Source organism: Chlorocebus sabaeus, chromosome 11 (assembly GCF_047675955.1).
Source record: "Chlorocebus sabaeus isolate Y175 chromosome 11, mChlSab1.0.hap1, whole genome shotgun sequence".
Classification (NCBI taxonomy): Eukaryota; Metazoa; Chordata; class Mammalia; order Primates; family Cercopithecidae; genus Chlorocebus; species Chlorocebus sabaeus.
In genome coordinates, this window is record NC_132914.1 from 97,616,433 (window position 1) to 97,635,584 (window position 19,152).

The window sequence follows — 19,152 nt, forward strand, 5'->3', positions numbered from 1 at the left end:
TGACACCAGGGGGCGGAGAGAAGTCCTGGCCCCGCCTCTTCCGAACCAGCAGGAAGTGACGTCATGCCCCCGGCCAGCAGGTCTTTTAGTCTTTTCCCCCCTCCCTTACTCTTCGTCCCCAGTCCCTCCCCTCCTCACCCCCTTCCCTCCTCCAGCTCCGACGTTTGCGGCCGCGGGGGCGGCGGAGGATATGGAGTAAAGCCGGAGTCAGCGGCCAGGCACCAAGGCAAAGCAGGAATAGCCAGGCGGCGTTTGTTAGGGGGGCGGGGGGAAAGAGCCCCAGCACCGCCCCTCCTGGAAGGAGAAGGAAGAGGTAAGTGACCGGCCGCCGGCACCGAGCAACCTCCCTCACCGGCCGCGCTCTCGCCTGGGCTCCCGGGGCCGGCGAGGAGGGAATGGAGGACTCGCGCCCGGGGTAGGCCTCCCAGGGCCGCCTGGGCTGGTGAATGTTGCCTGGTGACGGGCCTGCCTGCGGCCGGCCGGGCGATCGGCGGTCGGCGCCCGCGCAAAGCAGGGCTGGGCGAGCAGCGAGCTCCGGGGAGCTGATCCGAGAGGGCCGAGTCCTCGGAAGAGGCCTTGAGGCGACGGGAGACCGGGGATCGGAGTCAGCTGCCGGAGGGAGAGCCCCCCATGCCGGCTGGGGAGCTCGGGTTTCGGTGGTGGAGAACGTGGTACCTTTCGGGGACATCGGACACTACTCTAGGACCGAGTGAGAGAGCTCCCCTCAGTTCTGAGATCTGGAATCCGGTAGCTTGGGTCACCAGCCGGGGCCCTGCCGCCCGCAGTCCTTCTCTGACAGTAGCTTTAGTTCTGGAATGGAAGGTTATTGTGTGTGAGGTGGGTGGGGCAGGTGTTTTGTTAAGACAAAAAACCCCACCGGTTACTCCTGCAGTCTTGTTTTTCTAAGCGGAAGAGAACGGATGGAGGAAGGTTTAGACCGATAAAGCTTGCAAAAACTTCTTGGACTCTGACTGAGCACATACCTGTGATCCGTAATTAAGGAGACCATATTATCAAATCCACCCTCTAAAGCACTCGAGGAGGCTCCAGACAAGCCGCTTAAAAGCGCTGTATGCCTGTAGTGACTTCATTGGAAGGTGTCAACTGTTTTTTAGTACGTCAAACTCAGGAATTACTTGTGATGACACTTTTTAAAAACATTGGATTCTATGAGTGAGTTTTCTAAGTAGCATGTCTCCGTTCTGAAAAATAAATAGTTTAGCAAAAATGCTCCAAATCAGCCTGTCACTGTAAAACCCCATCATGTTCTGGTGATGGCTTGAAAGTCAGATGCTTGAAGATTCCTTTTGGACTTTGCAGGTTTGTTGTTGTTGTTTGGTTTGCTGTCTTATTCTTTAGCACAAATATTTTTAAAATATTTAAAAATGAAATCAGCTGAGTATATAAATTACTTATTGAGGTAACATTAAACTGTAATCTTAAAGAATGCTTTTGGGGGATTGTGTAAAGGAAGGGAACCTAATGGAAGGTGAGGGCCTTCATTCTTTTTAGGTTTACATTACTCACATGCAGAAACCTATTTGGTCTCTAAGATTCATAAATACCCAATAAAATATATACAGGCACATTGTACTTCTGTACTATGGAATACTTCCTGTACAGATCAACCCTGTTACTGGGAATAACTACTCATACTCACATGTTTGAAATTCATGATATACCTCCCTTCCTTCACCCCAAGAAGAAAAATAGCTCCTCTTACTGTGCTTAACTCCGTGGGTAGCATCACTATCCATTCTTTTCTATAGAAGTTGAAGTTTGACAATTCCTCTCTCATGCCTCATACTCAGTCTCTCATGAAGTCCTGTTGATTTTGCCTCTTGAATATCTCTTGACTCTTGTCTACTCTTCGTCTGTAACAGTAGTCCTCCTGTTCCAAGCCACCGCCATCTCTCATCTTGACCACTTCCATAGCTTCCTGATTATGGTCTGCTTGCATCTACTGTGGTCTCCTGTAGTTTTCCACACCAGACTTAGTGACTTTTTCAAAATGTAGACCTAATAACATTGTCTTTGTGTTTAAAATATTTCAGTGGCTTCTCACTATTTTTAAGTAAATCGAACACATTAACATGCCTTACAAGCCCTGCATAGTCGGTCCCCTTTCCAATCTCATCTCCACTGTATTTTCCGACATTCCCTGTCTCCCCTAGTCACTCTGTCTTTTCTGTTCTCCTGCTTCAAGTATGTGGCTTTGGTTATGCTACTTCCTCTGCTTGGAAATGCCCTTCCTTTCTTTTTTTAGCCAATTATGCCTATTCATCATTCAGCTCACTTCAGGGAAGACTTTCCTGATTAGAATAGATTCTCCTGATTATATGTTCTTACCACACCATTGAAGAGTTGCCATGTTTATTAATACTTAATAAATTAATTAGACCTTCCTCATCTCCTGATGTGTAAGTGCTGAATGTTTGTTAAATGAATTCATTTTATGCTTACTGAATGTGCCAGTAATTGTACTAAACATTTACCTCATCATCACCGTTAATCCTTATAACAATCACTTGCGGTATAGCTAGCTTTTCCCCTTTTTATAGATTAGAAATAGTGTTAGGGTGGGTAGTTAGTTAGTCATGGCTCTAGTAAATATTAGAATTGGCATTTGAACTCAGATTTCCTTACCACTGAAGAGTGTGTACTTAACCATTTAACTTAATTTTAGCACTTTGCTGTTCATCAGAATCACTTGGGGAGCTTTCTCAGGATACAGATACACTTCATCTTTATAGGTTCCGATTCCAAAGGTTTGAGATACTAACTACATAGGCATCTATATGGTTTAAGAAGTTATCCAGGTTATTTAGATGTTCATCAGAATTTGAAAACCACTATCTTAGACAGTACTTGTGTTTTATGAGTTTATTTGTATACATCGTATTTGAGATTTTATACTTTTTTTTTTTTTTTTTTTTTTTGAGACAGAGTCTTGCTCTGTCCCCCAGGCTGGAGTGCAGTGGCATGATCTCGGCTCACTGCAACCTCTGCCTCCTGGGTTCACGCCATTCTCCTGCCTCAGCCTCCCAAGTAGCTGGGACTACAGGCGCCCGCCACCATGCCTGGCTAATTTTTTTGTATTTTTAGTAGAGACTGAGTTTCACCGTGTTAGCCAGGATGGTCTTGATCTCCTGACCTCGTGATCCACCCGCCTCGGCCTCCCAAAGTGCTGGGATTACAGGCGTGAGCCACCGCGCCTGGCCGAGATTTTATGCTTTCTTAAATTAAGGAAGAACTGTAGACTTTAAGGAAATAATCATTTAGTCTAATTTCCTACCCAGTTATTCCTTTTCCCTCTTCTCTAGCTGGAAGGCCTGCATAGAGATAAACTGTCATCCCTCTGCTACTGCTTTAAAAAAAATTACAATAATTTCAAGAATCTGATTAACTTTTTGTTGTAAAAACTATAGTTCACTAATTACATGGACTGGAAATAGCTTCAAAAAACTTGGATGTAATTTTTCCTCAGATCTTACTTATTGTTTAAATTACTAATTTGATATTTAAGCATATGTTGCCTAAAATTTCATGTTGCTTTTTTTTTTTTTTTTTTTTTTACATAGAGACAGGGTTTCACTATGTTTGAGACCAGGCTGGTCTCAAACTCCTGAGCTCAAGTGATCCTCCTGCCTTGGCCTCCCAAAGTGCTAGGATTACAGGCGTGAGCCATTGTACTTGGCCTCATGTTGCTTTTTAAATCTTATTGTACAGTGGTCTTAAAATTTGTGACCAACGACAGAAATTGAATGTTTTACTTCTTGTTTCTCCCACTGCTTTCACCCATGGTGAAAAGCATAGTGCTTTTCACCTAGTAGGTACCTAATAATTCGTGTACTAACTTGGCTGTACATTGCTGAGTCTCTTCAGTTTTTTATGTTCGTTTTGAAAATCAGGCTTGTCTTCTGTAATCTGTTCTGGCTCAACTGTGTCTGATAATTAGATACTTTTTATAATTGTAAAGAGAATGATTGTACTCAGCTGCTTTAATCTTTGTTCCGAATAAGATTAAACATGATTTTTGTGTAGAACAAAGAAAAGCATTATCCATTTTTTGAAAACTTTCCTTTTAAAAACTTCTAGTAATCTCTGAGTGCTCCCACAAACAGAAACGTATATTTCAAGAATACATCTTAAGGCCAACTCTGGCCTTAAGGTTAGCCCTGCTCCTTTCAGAGCAGCTAAAAAAAAAAAAGAGAGAGAATGTATCTTAAGATCATCTTTCTTTAGATACAAGCAGGTAAGTACTGCATATGGGAGTATAAGCACACATTTTTTCCCCCAGATTTTGTGAAGCATTTAACCGTATTTCATGTCTTCTGAATGTAATTTTTATTTAGAATTACAAAAATTCATTGAATAACTATAAATGATTATATAAATGGTATTCTCTTATTTTCAGGCATTTACATACAAATCTCAGACCTTTGTGCCCCTTTAAGGGATAAAGCGAACTATTTTGAGTTTCTTTGTTTTATATTGCTGTTCTTTGTAGTCAGTGTCTATTATTCTGTGCTTTTTGAAAGTCTAGTCTCTGCTAGGTGCCATGAGTCTGAAAGTTATTAAATGTAACTTCATTGCCAGATGTAATTACAATAAGCTTTTTATTTGCATTGCAGTGACTTCAACAAAAATGGAAGCTCATTCTGCTTTTTAATATTTTATTCTCGGGATTGTAAGCTTGGGAAGCTGGGGACAAAATTAAAAATATATTCCTGGGGAAGTATAGGACTGTATGTATTCATGTTATTTGAAAATTCAGGAAGTCTTTCTTAAGCATAAATATAATTTTACCTGTTACAGTTCTTGCTGTATCTAGAATTCATGAGCAGGCAGGACTGAAAGAATTGCCAGTTCCTTTCAGCCACCTGCTGTCAAATGCTGTAATACTCATCCGAATTTCTGCCAGGTGCACGCAAAATCTAGTATTACAACAGATTCACATTCTGGTTCTACTGAAAGCCAGGTGATGGCTGAGCTAGATGGTAGAGAGATACAATCTTGGAATCATACTGAAGCTACCCCAAATCCTATTTTGGCTGAGATTTAGGAAGGGAAGATGATTGAATTTCTAGTGAATTATAATAAATGGTATGCAATGAGAAATGCCTTACATGAATAAGAATTTCCATCATTTATAATTTCGTCATTGGAAAATATAGGCTTTTTTCTTCATTAATCAAAGGAAAAATGAAAAGCTATAATTTTAAGAAAAGATATTTGGACTCTAAGTTTCTTACATGTCAAATGGCTATGCTAATAATTCAAAATCTCAAATTTAAGTTCAGGTCTTATTTTACAGGCTCCTTGGAGATTACTCAGTCCTTGACCTTCTGTAATTTTCATGGTATTCTTCTTGGGTCTCCTTGGGTGATATTTTTCAAGGCCATAGTCTACCATACTGGCTCATGGTGCACCAATTTTTATGTTCAGTCTGGATGGTTTTTTCTAAGTTTTTGGACTGCATGTCTAAAAACCTACTAGATACCTCCATCTGAGTGTCATTCAGGCACTCAAATTCTACATGTCCAAAGTTGAGTTCTTCCCCCATAAAACAACTGACTTCTATATGTCCTGTCTTGGTAAATGGCTTCACCTTCCAGCAAGACTCTGAAATTGGAGGTGGGGTAGACTTCTTAGTTTTGTCCTTTTCTTCCCTTGGTTTTAAATTGTTTCTTAATTTTTCCTCTCTTCTTCTTTCTCACTGCTATTTTTGTAATTCAGCAAACCTTCTCCCTTTAAAAATTTGTTTAAAATGTGAAATATAACACATAAAAGTATATAATGTAGTTGAACATGTAAATACAAAATAAATATCTGCATAACTAGCACCTTTGAAATACCTCCTTTACCCACCATCTCTTCTCTATCTTCCTTGTCCATATTTCCTTGCTTTGTATATATTCTGAATTATGAATATCCCTGAATTGCATATTGAAGTTCTCTTCAGTCTTGCCATATTCTCAGCCTCCACTTTTAGTATATCTTCCACTCTGCTTGATAGAGTGATTGATCATCTTACTCATGCCTGAAACCCTTCTGTGGCTTCCATAGCTTGATTTCTTACTACTCAATGTCCTTGGTGATCTGGCTTTTTAGTCTCCTTTGCCATACTTTCTCCTTTTTCTTCAGCTTTTAACTGAACTTGGTTTTTACTTTGTGATTTTGCTCCTACAGTTCTCCTATTCTCTATCCAGTTTACTCCTCTAGCATGACTGTTTTTGGGAAACATTCTATTCCTCTTCTTTTTGTTCCTATAACACTGTGCATGTATATTCTGTAGCATTTTATCACCTGTAGGCTAATGCTGTGGTGGTTTTGTCTGTCTTCCCCTTTGATGTAAGATGTTTCATAGCTTTTCATTTACTTCCTTCCCAGTTTCTCACATGGTATCAGATACATAGTGGATACTCAGTAAATATTAAACCACCAAATGAATTTCCATGCCTATTCTCTGCCATATGTACACCAGTGTTGACTCTGGATGACGGATAGCATCTCAAAATTGAATATCAATTCTGAAAATACGCTTTGTTTTCATATGGAACTCTGTAGTTTTCAGACCACACCATAGTCTTCCTCCCTTACGAATCTTGGCACATGGTATTATAATCCCTTCCGGAATACTTCTTCCGCCTTTTCTTACCTGAAAAATACTTTATAGTTTTGAGCCCATCTTAATATTTCCATAGCATGTACATTCTTACCACAGGTTATTTGCTGTAACTTTTTGCAGGACTGAGTCTGCTGTTGGATAGAGTCCCTAAAAAGCAGAACCTCTGTATTCTCAGTGTATAACAAGGTGCAAGGCATTTAATATGTAGCTTATCAGGCAGCCTTAGAGGAATGGGTATGTATGGTTTTAAATAGAATTTTGTATCCTTTCACCTTCCCATCAAAATCAACAGCAGATGTTCCTAGAGAACAACTTGGCATAGCCAGTAAATGTTTTCATGATGACAGTAGCTACATTTTCTAGCTGCTTACAAAAATGCAGCATTAAATTAGAAAGGGAAAGTGAGTCTCCATTTCCATTTATAGACAGTTCAAATCTTTAATAGAAGAAAGTGGGTTATACTTACGTAAGTAAAATTTTGTTAATAGAGAAAACGGGATACAAACTACCTGAGATCAGTGGTCTTCAAATATTTTTGCTTGTGTAAATAACGTGTGCTCCTTTTGCACATTTTTTAAGTTGATCATATCTGGAGTTTTTTGTTAAGAGTTTAAATAGTTGCACAATATCTAATTTCTAAATTGTTGTATATTGTGATAGTGCTTTACTTCATCAAAACCTTGGATTTTATCAATTGAAATGTGTTCTTATATCTCTGTGACAACCATCTTCTTAATTGTAATTCTGTGATAGATAGCATGTATTCTTGTTGTTATTAACATCTGTCCTGAAAGAAGCAAGGTATAGCCTCCTTCAGTATTTCTTATCAAACTTCCTTGTGCTTTACTCTTAAGTGGCTTTCTCTTAGAATTAAATCTACAAGTTGCATCCCCCTCCTCCCACAACATTTTTTACAGCTAGGAAAATGGCCTACAGTAACACTGGGATGGCTGAGAGAAATACTTTGTTTTAGTCAAGTGGGAAAAAATTGTGAAGAAAGAAGTGGTTAAGGAAAACCTTCAGGACATAGACTTGGTCTCAGGCAAATCAATTTTAGGAAAGAGTACACATGGAAGTTGACAATTTGGAGAGTGATAGGACTTTAAAACTTTGTTTGTGCCATAGACCCTTTTGACAATTTAGTAAAGCCTGTGAATCCCTTCTCACAGTAATATTCTAGAATCAATTTGTCACTTTCTACAGAAAGTCTGCTGGGATTCTGGTTGAATTGCGTTGAGTTTGTAGATTATTGAGGATAATTGACACATTAACCATATTGAATCTTCCAATTCATGATCATAGTATATCATTCCATTTATTTAGGTTTTCTTCGGTTTGTGTTAGCAGTTTTTTGTTTTCATTGTATAGATCTTGCATAGCTTGTTAAATTTATTCATAGATATTTCATACCCTTGAAACAGTATTTTTAATTTTTAAATTTTCTAATAGAAATACCTAGAAATGCAATTTTTTTTTCTAGACAGGGTCTCACCCTGTCACCCAGGCTGGAGTGCATTAGTGTGATCACGCCTCCTTCCGCCTCAGCCAACTGAGTAGCTAGGACTGCAGACATGTGCCACTGCTCCTCACTAATTTTTAAAAACATTTTGGGGTCTTGATATGTTTCCCAGGCTGATCTCGAACTCCTGTACTCAAGCAGTCCTTCCACCTCAGCCTCCCAAAGTTCTGGGATTACAGGCATGAATTACTATGCCCAGCCTAGAAATACAATCTTTTCAAATATGTTGTTCTTGTATTCTACTATCTTGCCAAACTCATGTATTTGTTCTGGTAGCTTTTTTGTAGATTCATTCCTTCTGATGTTCTGTGTATGCAGTTGTGTCATTTGGGAATAAATTGTTTTCTTTCTTCACAGTCTGAATGCCTTTTATTTCATTTTCTTGCTTTATTGCCTTGGCTAGGACCTCTATTGGAATGTTGAATAGAAGTGGTGAAAGTGGGTATACCTACCTTGTTCTGAAACTTAGGGAGAAAAGTGGTCAGTATTTATCTTTAAATATAATATTAGCTGTAAATATTCAAAGATGCTGTTTATCAGGTTGAGGAAGTTCCTTTCTGTTCTTAGTTTCCTGAGAGTTTTTATTATGAATTGGTATTGAATTTTGTCAATTTTTTTCTCTGCTTCTTCTGAGATTATCTTGCTTTTTTTCATTATTCAGTTAATGTGAATTACACGGATTCATTTTTAAATGTTGAATTAACATTGCATTCCTGAAGTGAACCCCATTTGGTTGTGGGGTTGGATGTGATGTTCTAATATCTTAAGGATTTTTACATATTAACGAGGAACATTGGTTTGCAGTTTTATTGCCATGGCATTATTTGGTGTTGATGTCAAGGTAATACTGACTCTATAACATGAAATGGAAAGTATCCTCTCCTCTTCTGTTTTCTGGGAGAGTTTGTGTGGACTTGGTATGATTTTTTCCTTAAACGTTTGATGATATATGCTATTCATGTAGAAGCTTTAAGATTAGAATCTGTGGAATTTCTGTTGTTGGTCATTTGTGTCTTTTAAATTTTTATTTTCTTTTTTTATTTTTATTTTTGAAACAGGATCCCACTCTTTGTCACCCAGGCCAGAGGGGAGTGGCACAATCATGGCTCACTGCAGCCTTGACCTCCCAGGCTTAAGCAATACTTCCACCTCAGCCTCCCAAGTAGGTGGGTGGTAGCACACACCACCATGCCCTGCAAATTTTATTTTTCTTTTTTTGTAGAAACAGGGTTTCCTTATGTTGCTTAGGCTGGTCTTGAACTCCTGGGCTCAAGTGATCCTCCTGCTTTAGCCTCCCAGAGTGTTGGGATTACAAGCATGAGCCACTACACCTTGCTACAATTTTCTTGATGAATGCAGCTAAAGTTTTACTGATTTCATTGATCTTTTCAAAACTTTTTTTTTTACTTCATTGGATTTTTTTCCCTCTTTTTCATTTCTCTATTAAATAAAGTATTAAATTACATTAAATTCAAATTACATTAAACTCTTTCATTGATTCCTCCTCTTCTGTCTACTTATTTTAATTTTCTCTTTTACTAACTTCCTAAGGTGGAAGCTTAGAACATTATTTCAGACTTTTAAACCCCCTAATATAAACATTTACAACTATAGATTTCTTTGTAAGTACTGCTTTAGTTACGACTCACAAATTTTCATTTTCATTCACTTCAAAATATTTTTTAAATTTCTTTGTGATTTCTTTTTTAGCCCTTAGATTATTTAAAAGTGTTGATTGGCCAGGTGCGGTGGCTCACACCTGTAATCCCAGTACTTTGGGAGGCCGAGGCAGGCGGATCACAAGGTCAGGAGATCGAGACCATCCTGGCTAACACAGTGAAACCCCATCTGTACTAAAGAATACAAAAAATTAGCCGGGCGTAGTGGCGGGCGCCTATAGTCCCAGCTACTTGGGAGGCTGAGGCAGGAGAATGGCGTGAACCCAGGAGGCGGAGGTTGTAGTGAGCCGAGGTTGTGCCACTGCACTCCGGCCTGGGCAACAGAGCAAGACTCCGTCTCAAAAAAAAAAAGTGTTGATTAATTTCCATATATTTGCAGTTTTTCTATGTATTTTAATCTATTATTGATTTCTAGTTTAATTTTATTGTAGTCAAAGAAAATAGTTTGTATTATTTCAGTAGTTATAAATATTCCGAGACTTGTTTCATAGCCCAACATATATGCATTTTAGTGAATGTTATATGTCTACATGAAAACAATTTGTCATTTGTAGAGTGACTGTTTTAGTTCAGGTTGTTTGGTAGTGCTGTTGAAGTCTCTGTCCTTACTGATTTTCTCCCTGCTTGCTCTGTGTTACTAAGTGAGAACTCGTGAAGTCTCCAACTATAATTATGAATTTGTCTATTTCTTCTGTCCGTTCTGCCACTTTCTGCTGCATTTATTTTGAAGTTCTCTTATTGGGTGTGTACATATTTAGTATTGTTATGTCTTTTTGGTGAATTGACAACTTTGTCATTTCAAAATGACCTCTTTGTCTTCAAGCTTATTCTGTTATTAATATAGCCACTCCAACTTGGTATATTTTCACATTCTTTCACCTGTGTTTTTATACTTTTAAAGTGGGTTTTTGTAAGCAGCATCTAGATAGGTCTTGCTTTTTTATCCAATTTGACAATCTCTGCCTTGTAATTGAAATTTTAAATTGTTTACACTTAATGTAATTTATTGATATGGTTGGATTTAAGTCAACCATCTTGCTATTTATTTTGTATTTGCTGCATTTGTTTTTTGTTCCTTCCTCTTTTCTGCTTTTTATATTTATTCAGTTTAGGGTTTATTTTTATCTTTACAATTTAGTTATATCACTTTATTATTTTGTAGTTATTTTTATTTTGTTATTATTCGAGGGTTTACAGTATATATTATTTAACTTACCACAACCTGACTTCAAATGATACTGTACTGCCTCACATATAATGTAAGGATCTTTAAAAAATATACTTACATTTCCCCCTCCTGTTCTTTCTTGTGCCAGTTCTTCTACATATGCTATAAGCACAATACATTTTTATTATTTTTGTTTTAAATGATCAGCTATCTTTTAAAGATATTATGACATGAAAAGTATTTTTTATATACCTACATCATTTTTATTTTTATTGTTCTGCTTTAAAAACTTTCTTTTTTTTTTTTTTTTTTCTTTTTCCTTCCTTTTCTTAGAGAGGGTCTTTTTCTGTCACCCAGGCTGGAGTACAGTGGCACAATCACAGCTCACTGCAGCCTCCACCTCCTGGTCTCAATTGATTCTTCTGCCTCAGCCTCTTGAGTAGATGAGACTACAGTCCGGTGACACCATACCTGGGTAACTTTTCTATTTTTTGTAGAGATGGGGTCTTACTATGTTGCCTAGGCTCGTCTCGAACTGCTGGGCTCAAGTGATCCTCCCAGCTCTACTAGTTTTTATAGTGATTATCTGTTGTTTTTCTGAAAATGTCTTTATTTCACATTGAGTTTTGAAAGTTTTTTCCCCAACCTATAGAATTCTAGGTTGACAGTTTCCTTTACCAGTTTTAAAGACCTCATTCAGTTGTTCTCTGGCGTGTGTTGTTTCTGCCAAATCTGGGGAAATTCTTTTTTTTTTTTGAGACAGAGTCTTGCTCCCTCGCCAAGCTGGAGTGCCGTGGTGCGATCTAGGCTTACTGCAGCCTTCACCTCCCGGGTTCAAGCGATTCTTCTGCCTCAGCTTCCTGAGTAGCTGGGACTATAGGCATGCACCACCTTGCCCTGCTAATTTTTGTATTTTTAGTAGAGATGGGGTTTCACCATGTTTGCCAGGATGGTCTCCATCTCTTGACCTCGTGATCTGCCTGCCTCAGCCTCCCAAAGTGCTGGGATTACAGGCATGAGCCACTGCACCTGGCCAGTGTGGGGAAATTCTTATCTTTGTTCTTATGTGTAATTTACTTGTTTTCTGCGGCTGCTTTTAAGATTTTTCTTTTAATCACTGACTTTCAGCGATTTGGTATATCTATGTATGGGTTTCTTTGTGTTTATCCTGCATGTGGTTTATTTAATTTCTTGGAGCTTTGTATAGCAGCAGTCCCCAACCTTTTTGGCACCAGGAACCAGTTTCCTGGAAGACAGTTTTTCCATGGATGGGGTGTGGGGGACTTGGTTTCAGGGTAAAACTCTTCTACTTCAGATCATCAGGCATTAGTTAGATTCTCATAAGGAGCGCACAACCTAAATCCCTCACATGTGCAGTTTGCAGTAGGGTTCACGCTTCTATGAGAATCCATTGCTGCCACCTGTCTGACAGGAGGCAGAGGTTAGGCAGTAATGCTTGCTCGCCTACCGCTCACCTGCTTTGCAGCCCGGTTCCTAATAGGCCATGGACTGGTACTAATCTGCGGCCTGGGGGTTGGGGTCTACTGTTGTGTAAGTCACATGGTCTTACTTCTTGGCATGTCAAATAGTTATTGATTGCCTGCCGAACATTGTGAATGTTACATTGTTTAGTATCTGAATTTTTTGTGCATGTTATGTGTCTTCTTTTCATGACTATTGGGTTTTGTTCCGGTAGGCAGTTTAGTAATTTATTATTACCTCGGTTATTTGAGAATTGATTTTAGAGCAGATTTAGATTAGCTTTTACTCTAAGGGTGGTTTACCCCACTATTAAGGCATGGTTCTTACAAGGTTTCTGCTAAATGTCTTAGTGGTCAGTGAAGACTCACTACTCCAGCTGATGAAATACCGAATGATTTGCAGCCTTGTGTGAACCTCGAAACTATTCAACTCATAGCTCTCTAGTTTGGTTCTTGCCAGACCTGGTGGAGTGTCACATTATGCATAAGCATGTGTGGGACCAGGGAACAGAGCGTGAAGGGGACCTCTATGCATTTTCTTTAGTTTCATTCACTTTGAAATTGTGTCTCAGAACTTTCATCTACCTCCGCATTCTTGAATGCCAGTTTGTCCCTCCAGCTTCTCAATTCAGCTAGATAGCTACCTGGAATTCTGCTTTATGCTCTGTAGTGTGCAATGTGCCTCTGGGGCAATCCTGGTTCTCTTGTTAGTTCTCTTTCTTACTGGGATCAAAGGTTCTTGCTGCCTGTTCAATGTCTGAAAAAATGTGTTTCATATATTTTGTTCAGTTTTCTAGTTGTTAAAAGCAAGAGGGCAGATTCACTCTTTGTTCCTCCCTTATGGCCAGAAGTTAGAGTAACTTATTCATTTATTTACTTACAGTAATATTTTTAAATGTATGAAATAAAAAGTGTAGAATAAAAACATTATTTTGAAATAATTGTAATAACATTTCCATAACTACAAAATGGTTTTATATATGTTTAATGCATTCAATAACAAAGCCTAGTATGGGGTCCTAATAATACCTCTAATTATCTTTGAAGTCTTTACCTGACTCCAGATTAGGAACTGCTACCTTAAAACTGTCTATGCCCATGTATTCCCTGAAAAGTCTTCAGGTAACCCTAGAGATACAGACATTATAGTTTGAAGAAAGCTTTCTTTAGCTTTCTTCAAGTAAAGATGTCAACAGACATCATCACAATTAGAGTCTATTTTAATTTACCAAAGGAGAAAAGTTAAGCCTGGCAATTACTAATTATTAACATAGGTTGAATATCCCTAATCCAAAAATCTGAAGTGCTCCAAAATCTGAAACTTTTTGAGCAGTGACATGGAGCTTAAAGGAAATGCTCATTGGAGCATTTCGGATTTTAGATTTTTGAATTAGGGTTGCTCAATCAGTAAGTATGTAATGCAAGCATTCCAACATCTGAAAAAAATTTAAAAATCCAAAATGCTTCTGGTCCCAAGCATTTAGGATAAATATTCAGCCTGTAACAACTGCTGATCATTATGCTTATTAAAAATTACCAAATAAATAAGTATTCATTAATGACACATCATGCATAACAAAGCTATGTAAAATTTTAAAAATAATCTTCAGACTTTATGCTTATGCTTGTTATGCATGTATTTTATTGCCCCTTTACCATCAGTGCTTTTTTTTTTTGGAGATAGAGTCTGGCTGTCACCCAGGCGGGAGTGCAATGGTGCTATCCTAGCTCACTGCAGCTCCCCATCCCGGGCTCAAACAATCCTTCCACCTCAGCCTTCCAAGTAGCTGGGAGTACCGGCACATGCCGCCATTCCTGGCTAATTTTCGTATTTTTTGTAGAGACAGGGTTTCTCCAGGCTTCCCAGGCTGGTCTCAAACTCGTGAGCTCAAGTGATCCACCTCCATCAGCCTCCCAAAGTGCTGGAATTACAAGCATGAGCCACTGTGCCTGGCCAATGTTTCTTTTTTAGGAGATTTTCTTAAGTGATTTGATAGTTGAATGTAATTATTATTTAATTATGAGTAAAACTTTTTATAAAATACCATCTTGGGCTAGACGTGGTGGCTTATTTATTCCTGTAATCTCAGCACTTTGGGAGACCAAGATGGGAGGATTACATGAGGCTAGGAGTTTGAGACCAGCCTGGGCAACATAGCAAGACCCTGTCTCTACAGAAAAATAATAATAAAGAAAATACAAATTTATTGCTTAGTAAAACGTTAGCATGTTTTAAGTTTTATATTGTTGTTTTTAATGTGAAGTGATCGACACCTGTGAAAACGGGTGGAAAAAGAAAAAATAAGAGTAAATTTTTAAATGTGAAGTGAGAGTCAGACCTTCTATATTTGTTGTTGTTGTTGTTGTTGTTGTTTTTGAGACAGAGTCTCGTGCTGTCACCCAGCCTGGAGTGCAGTAATGCGATCTCAACTCTTGACTCACTGCAACTTCCGTCTCCCGGGTTCAAGCAATTCTTGTACCTCAGACTCCCGAGTAACTGGGATTATAGGCGCGCGCCACCATGCCTGGCTAATTTTTGTATTTTTTGTAGAGATGGTTTTTCGCCATGTTGGCCCGACTGGTCTTGAACTCCTGGCCTCAAATGATCCTCCTGCTTTGGCCTCTCAAACCCCACAAACCCCACTTTAAGTCTTTTTTTTTTTTTTTTTTTTGAGATGCAGTCTCTCTCTGTCACCAAGGCTGGAGTGATCCCGGCTCACTGCAACCTCCACCTCCTGGGTTCAAGTGATTCTTCGGCCTCAGCCTCCCAAGTAGCTAGGACTACAGCCACCCACCACCATGCCTGGCTAATTTTTGTATTTTTAGTAGAGATGGCGTTTCACCATGTTGGCCAGCTGGTCTCAAACTTCTGGCCTCAGGTGATCCGCATGCCTTGGCCTCCCGAAGTGCTGGTATTACAGGCATGAGCCACCATGCCCATCCCCCACTATAAGTCTTACAGGGTCCGTGTTATACAGTTGAGCAATATTCATTCTCTTTCTTAATGTCATTGTCAAGTGTGAATATATCTTTTCCTGGTCAGTGAGAACTGAGGTTGAAACAAACAGTTTGATTTCTGGACTTACATTTGTACTAAAGTATATTGGGTTCTCTGAGGACAAAACCAACATACAACTTTTATCTATATAGGATTATTCTGTTCACTGTTTGGGAGATCTTATGCTTTTCAAATTAAACTATGAATAAATGCTTATACAAATAAGAAATGATCAGTTCTCCACTATCCTTCTGTTTTTCTAGGTGACTGTAACTACCCAATATTGCAGCCATGGAGTCCATGCTTAATAAATTGAAGAGTACTGTTACAAAAGTAACAGCTGATGTCACTAGTGCTGTAATGGGAAATCCTGTCACTAGAGAATTTGATGTTGGTCGACATATTGCCAGTGGTGGCAATGGGCTAGCTTGGAAGATTTTTAATGGCACAAAAAAGTCAACAAAGCAGGTAAGTTTTAATTCAGCATCCAGTTGGAAAAAACACACATGCTAAGAACCATAAAATGCATGTATGCATTTTTATGTTAAGAAATGCCAAAAGTTCTTTAATAGGTTCTTAAATGAGTTTTTTAGTTCTCATTTTATCTTACGCTGTCATACAAAAAACAAATGCTTTTAAATATGCTCTGAATCCTCCTGGTTACAGATACACAGTTTGACATACCATATCATCTTGAAATCTAATTTTGCTTACTTCATAAACATGTCAGTTGAGCAAACTAGTATATTAAATTGTAATATTTAGCAAAGTATATGTTTTAGGATAGAAATTGCCATGTTTGTTAAATTTTCTTTTCATGTTTGTCAGTATGTTACTGGCAAAATACCCAGTTAAATTTTTCAATGTTAAGTGTGTCTTAGTGCAGTCTTAGTGCTGGGATTACAGCGTGAGCCATTGTGCCAGGCCAAAATCACTGTTTTCAAAAGTACTTTTACTTCCCTACAAGTGAAATATATGGGTTGTAAAATGTAAAGGATTTCTTGTATATACCTCCCAATAACTACCACAGTCATACAATTGTGGGTATGCATTATTTGCTACTTTTCCGAAGTTAGCTTATTTTCCAGCTAAGTACATTGAAGACCGAATTGGCTTTGGTTATCCTTTTATGAAATAGGAATCTTAGTCCTGTGATAATTTGCTGGTATGTCATTTGTATCCAACCTGTTAAATCTTGTTTTTATTGCCATTTGGAAGTCTTTATGGAAATTCAGAGTTGATCTGCATCTGAAATGCTGATCGATTTGTTGCTTTTGAACATTGCTTTTTCTTCAATTCACCATAAGCTCATCCAAAAAAGTAAATGGTTTCTTGAGTATTGACTACCTAAAAACTATTAATGAGGTCATGAGTTGTGTAAATGAACAACCTCCTCTGATTCCAGCACACATTGCTTTTACAATCAGTTATATAAGGGGAAAAACAAAATAACATTTACAAAATTAGACATTTTTATTAAGGATGTGATAATATATAATAGCATCTCTGTGCCTAACCAGAAAGGTTCTAGGTAGTTGTGGTAATATCAGTATTTCATATGCTGAAATCTGATGATGTTGGAGCTTCTAGAACATGAGAACCAGGCACAAATGATAGAACCCCATTCTCAACTGCTGACTGTCAGCACTGGATTTTCTTAGGAAACTTTACTGCATTCCACTTTTTTTCTATATTTATTGCTTTGGAATGAAAGGTGGTACACCAGTGAGCTCAGTGGATATAGGTTCAAATTTTCTTTTTTTGCCTCCATGAACTTGCAGGGGTCAGAACTAAGTATCCTGTGTTTACTACTGGTTAATTTTTTAAAGAATAGCTAAGTCCTTAACCACCTTGACATTGAAGCATCATTTAAATTTCCCCTTTAATTGAAAAGTTTTAATTCTTTCTCATTTGTCTCATTTTTACTCAGTGAATCATACCAAATATACAGTCTAGAGCTGTGCTACCCAATATGGTAGCCAAAGTTAAATTAATTTAAATTCCTTAGTTGTACTAGTCACATTTCAAATGTTCCATGGCCGCATGTGGCTCATCTAGGACCACTGTACTGGACAATGTAGATATAGAACTTTCTATCTTTACAGAAAATCTGTTGATAGGACAGTACTGATCTAGATAACCTGGAAGAAAAATAATGAAAAAAGAGAACTGTTCTTGATATCTTTTTTCTCCGTAAAGAGGCATTAAGACTCAGGGCGTCCTTTCTACCCTCTCAGTCTTTCTTGTGCCATATTGCAGTTGTGTTATATGGCAGCATATATGATCTGAAATTTGACATTGAGTTTGAGGTAAACAATGGGTTAGGAGTTTGGGACGGGGGATTTTCACACATAGTTTTAATATTTGAAGATGGCCAGGTGCGGTGGCTCATGCCTGTAATTCCATCACTTTGGGAGGCTGAGGTGGGCAGATCACTTGAGGTCGGGAGTTTTAGACCAGTCTGGGCAACGTGGTGAAACTGCATCTCTACTAAAAATACAAAAATTAGCTGGGTGTGGTGGCACATGCCTATAGTACCAGCTACTCGAGACGTTAAGGCAGGAGAATCTCTTGAACCTGGGAGGTGGAGGTTGCGGTGAGCTGAGATGGCGCCACTGCACTCCAGCCTAGGTGACAGAGCAAGACTCCGTCTCAAAAAAAAGAAAGAATAAGACATTAAGATTTTTCAGTTATTATTTGGATAAATTTACCAAATTATAAGGTTCATAAACATATTGAAATTGATAGCTCTTTACTGATAGCTTATTGGCTTTTTAAGCTACTATTTAAGTTTTATACTAATGGTATATGCTCTTAGTGAACTTGTAGAGCTGTTTAGTTTTTTTTCTTTTCTTTTTTTTTTTTTTTGAGACAGCATCTCGCTCTTTCGCCCAGGCTGGAGTGCAATGGTGCGATCTGGGCTCCCTGCAACCTCTGCCTCCCGGATTGAAGCAATTCTCCCACCTCAGTCTCCTGAGTAGCTAGGACTACAGGCACGCGCCACCATGGCTGGCTAATTTTTGTATTTTTGGTAGAGACGGGGTTTCACCACCTTGGCCAGACTGGTCTAAAACTCCCGATCTCAAGTGATCCACCCGTCTCAGCCTCGCAAAGTGCTGGGATTCAGGCATGAGCCACCACGCCGGCCTAGTTTCTTTTTTGAGTGTTCATTTAGAAGCGGCTCTTAGTTTCTCGTTATTATTTTTTTCTGGAATCTCAGCTGGGATGCTAAAGACATCTCCAGGTGATATTTAGAGAATAAAAATTGTGGTATTGGCCGGGCACTTTGGGAGGCCAACGTAGAAGGACCCCTTCAGCTCAGGAGTTTGAGACCAACATGCGCAATGTAGGGAGACTCTGTCTAAAAAAAATTGTGTAGTCTGCTTAATTTTTAAAATATAAACTTATTTTTAGTAACTTATGTTCAGCATATTATAGAATATTGCACAAATCCTGAGTGTACAGCTTATGTTCACAGTGAGTACACCCATGTAACCAGCATCCAGACCAATTAAAAAAAACTACTAATACTGGTGTCCTTTCCTAGTCATTATTCCTAACCACTACCCTGTCCTTTAACACTAGAATAATTCTGCCTGTTTTTGAACTTTATTTAAATAGAATTGTATATACTCTTGTATTTGACTCCTTTTCCTTAATAGTATATGGATAAGCT

General features: G+C 38.5%; 1 protein-coding gene across 4 annotated transcripts in view; it reads left to right on the plus strand.

Moving 5' to 3' along the window:
* Window positions 1-66: 66 nt before the first annotated feature.
* SCYL2 (SCY1 like pseudokinase 2) overlaps window positions 67-19,152 on the plus strand; it is a 73,204-nt gene continuing 54,118 nt past the window's right edge. The window contains exons 1-2 of one of the 4 annotated variants that reach the window (XM_037996656.2): window positions 67-709; window positions 15,740-15,944. In XM_037996656.2, coding sequence (XP_037852584.2) covers window positions 15,768-15,944 — 177 coding nt within the window. In that variant the 5' untranslated portion in view covers window positions 67-709; window positions 15,740-15,767. The other 3 variants (XM_008004368.3, XM_073021029.1, XM_073021030.1) reach the window with 3 other exon arrangements.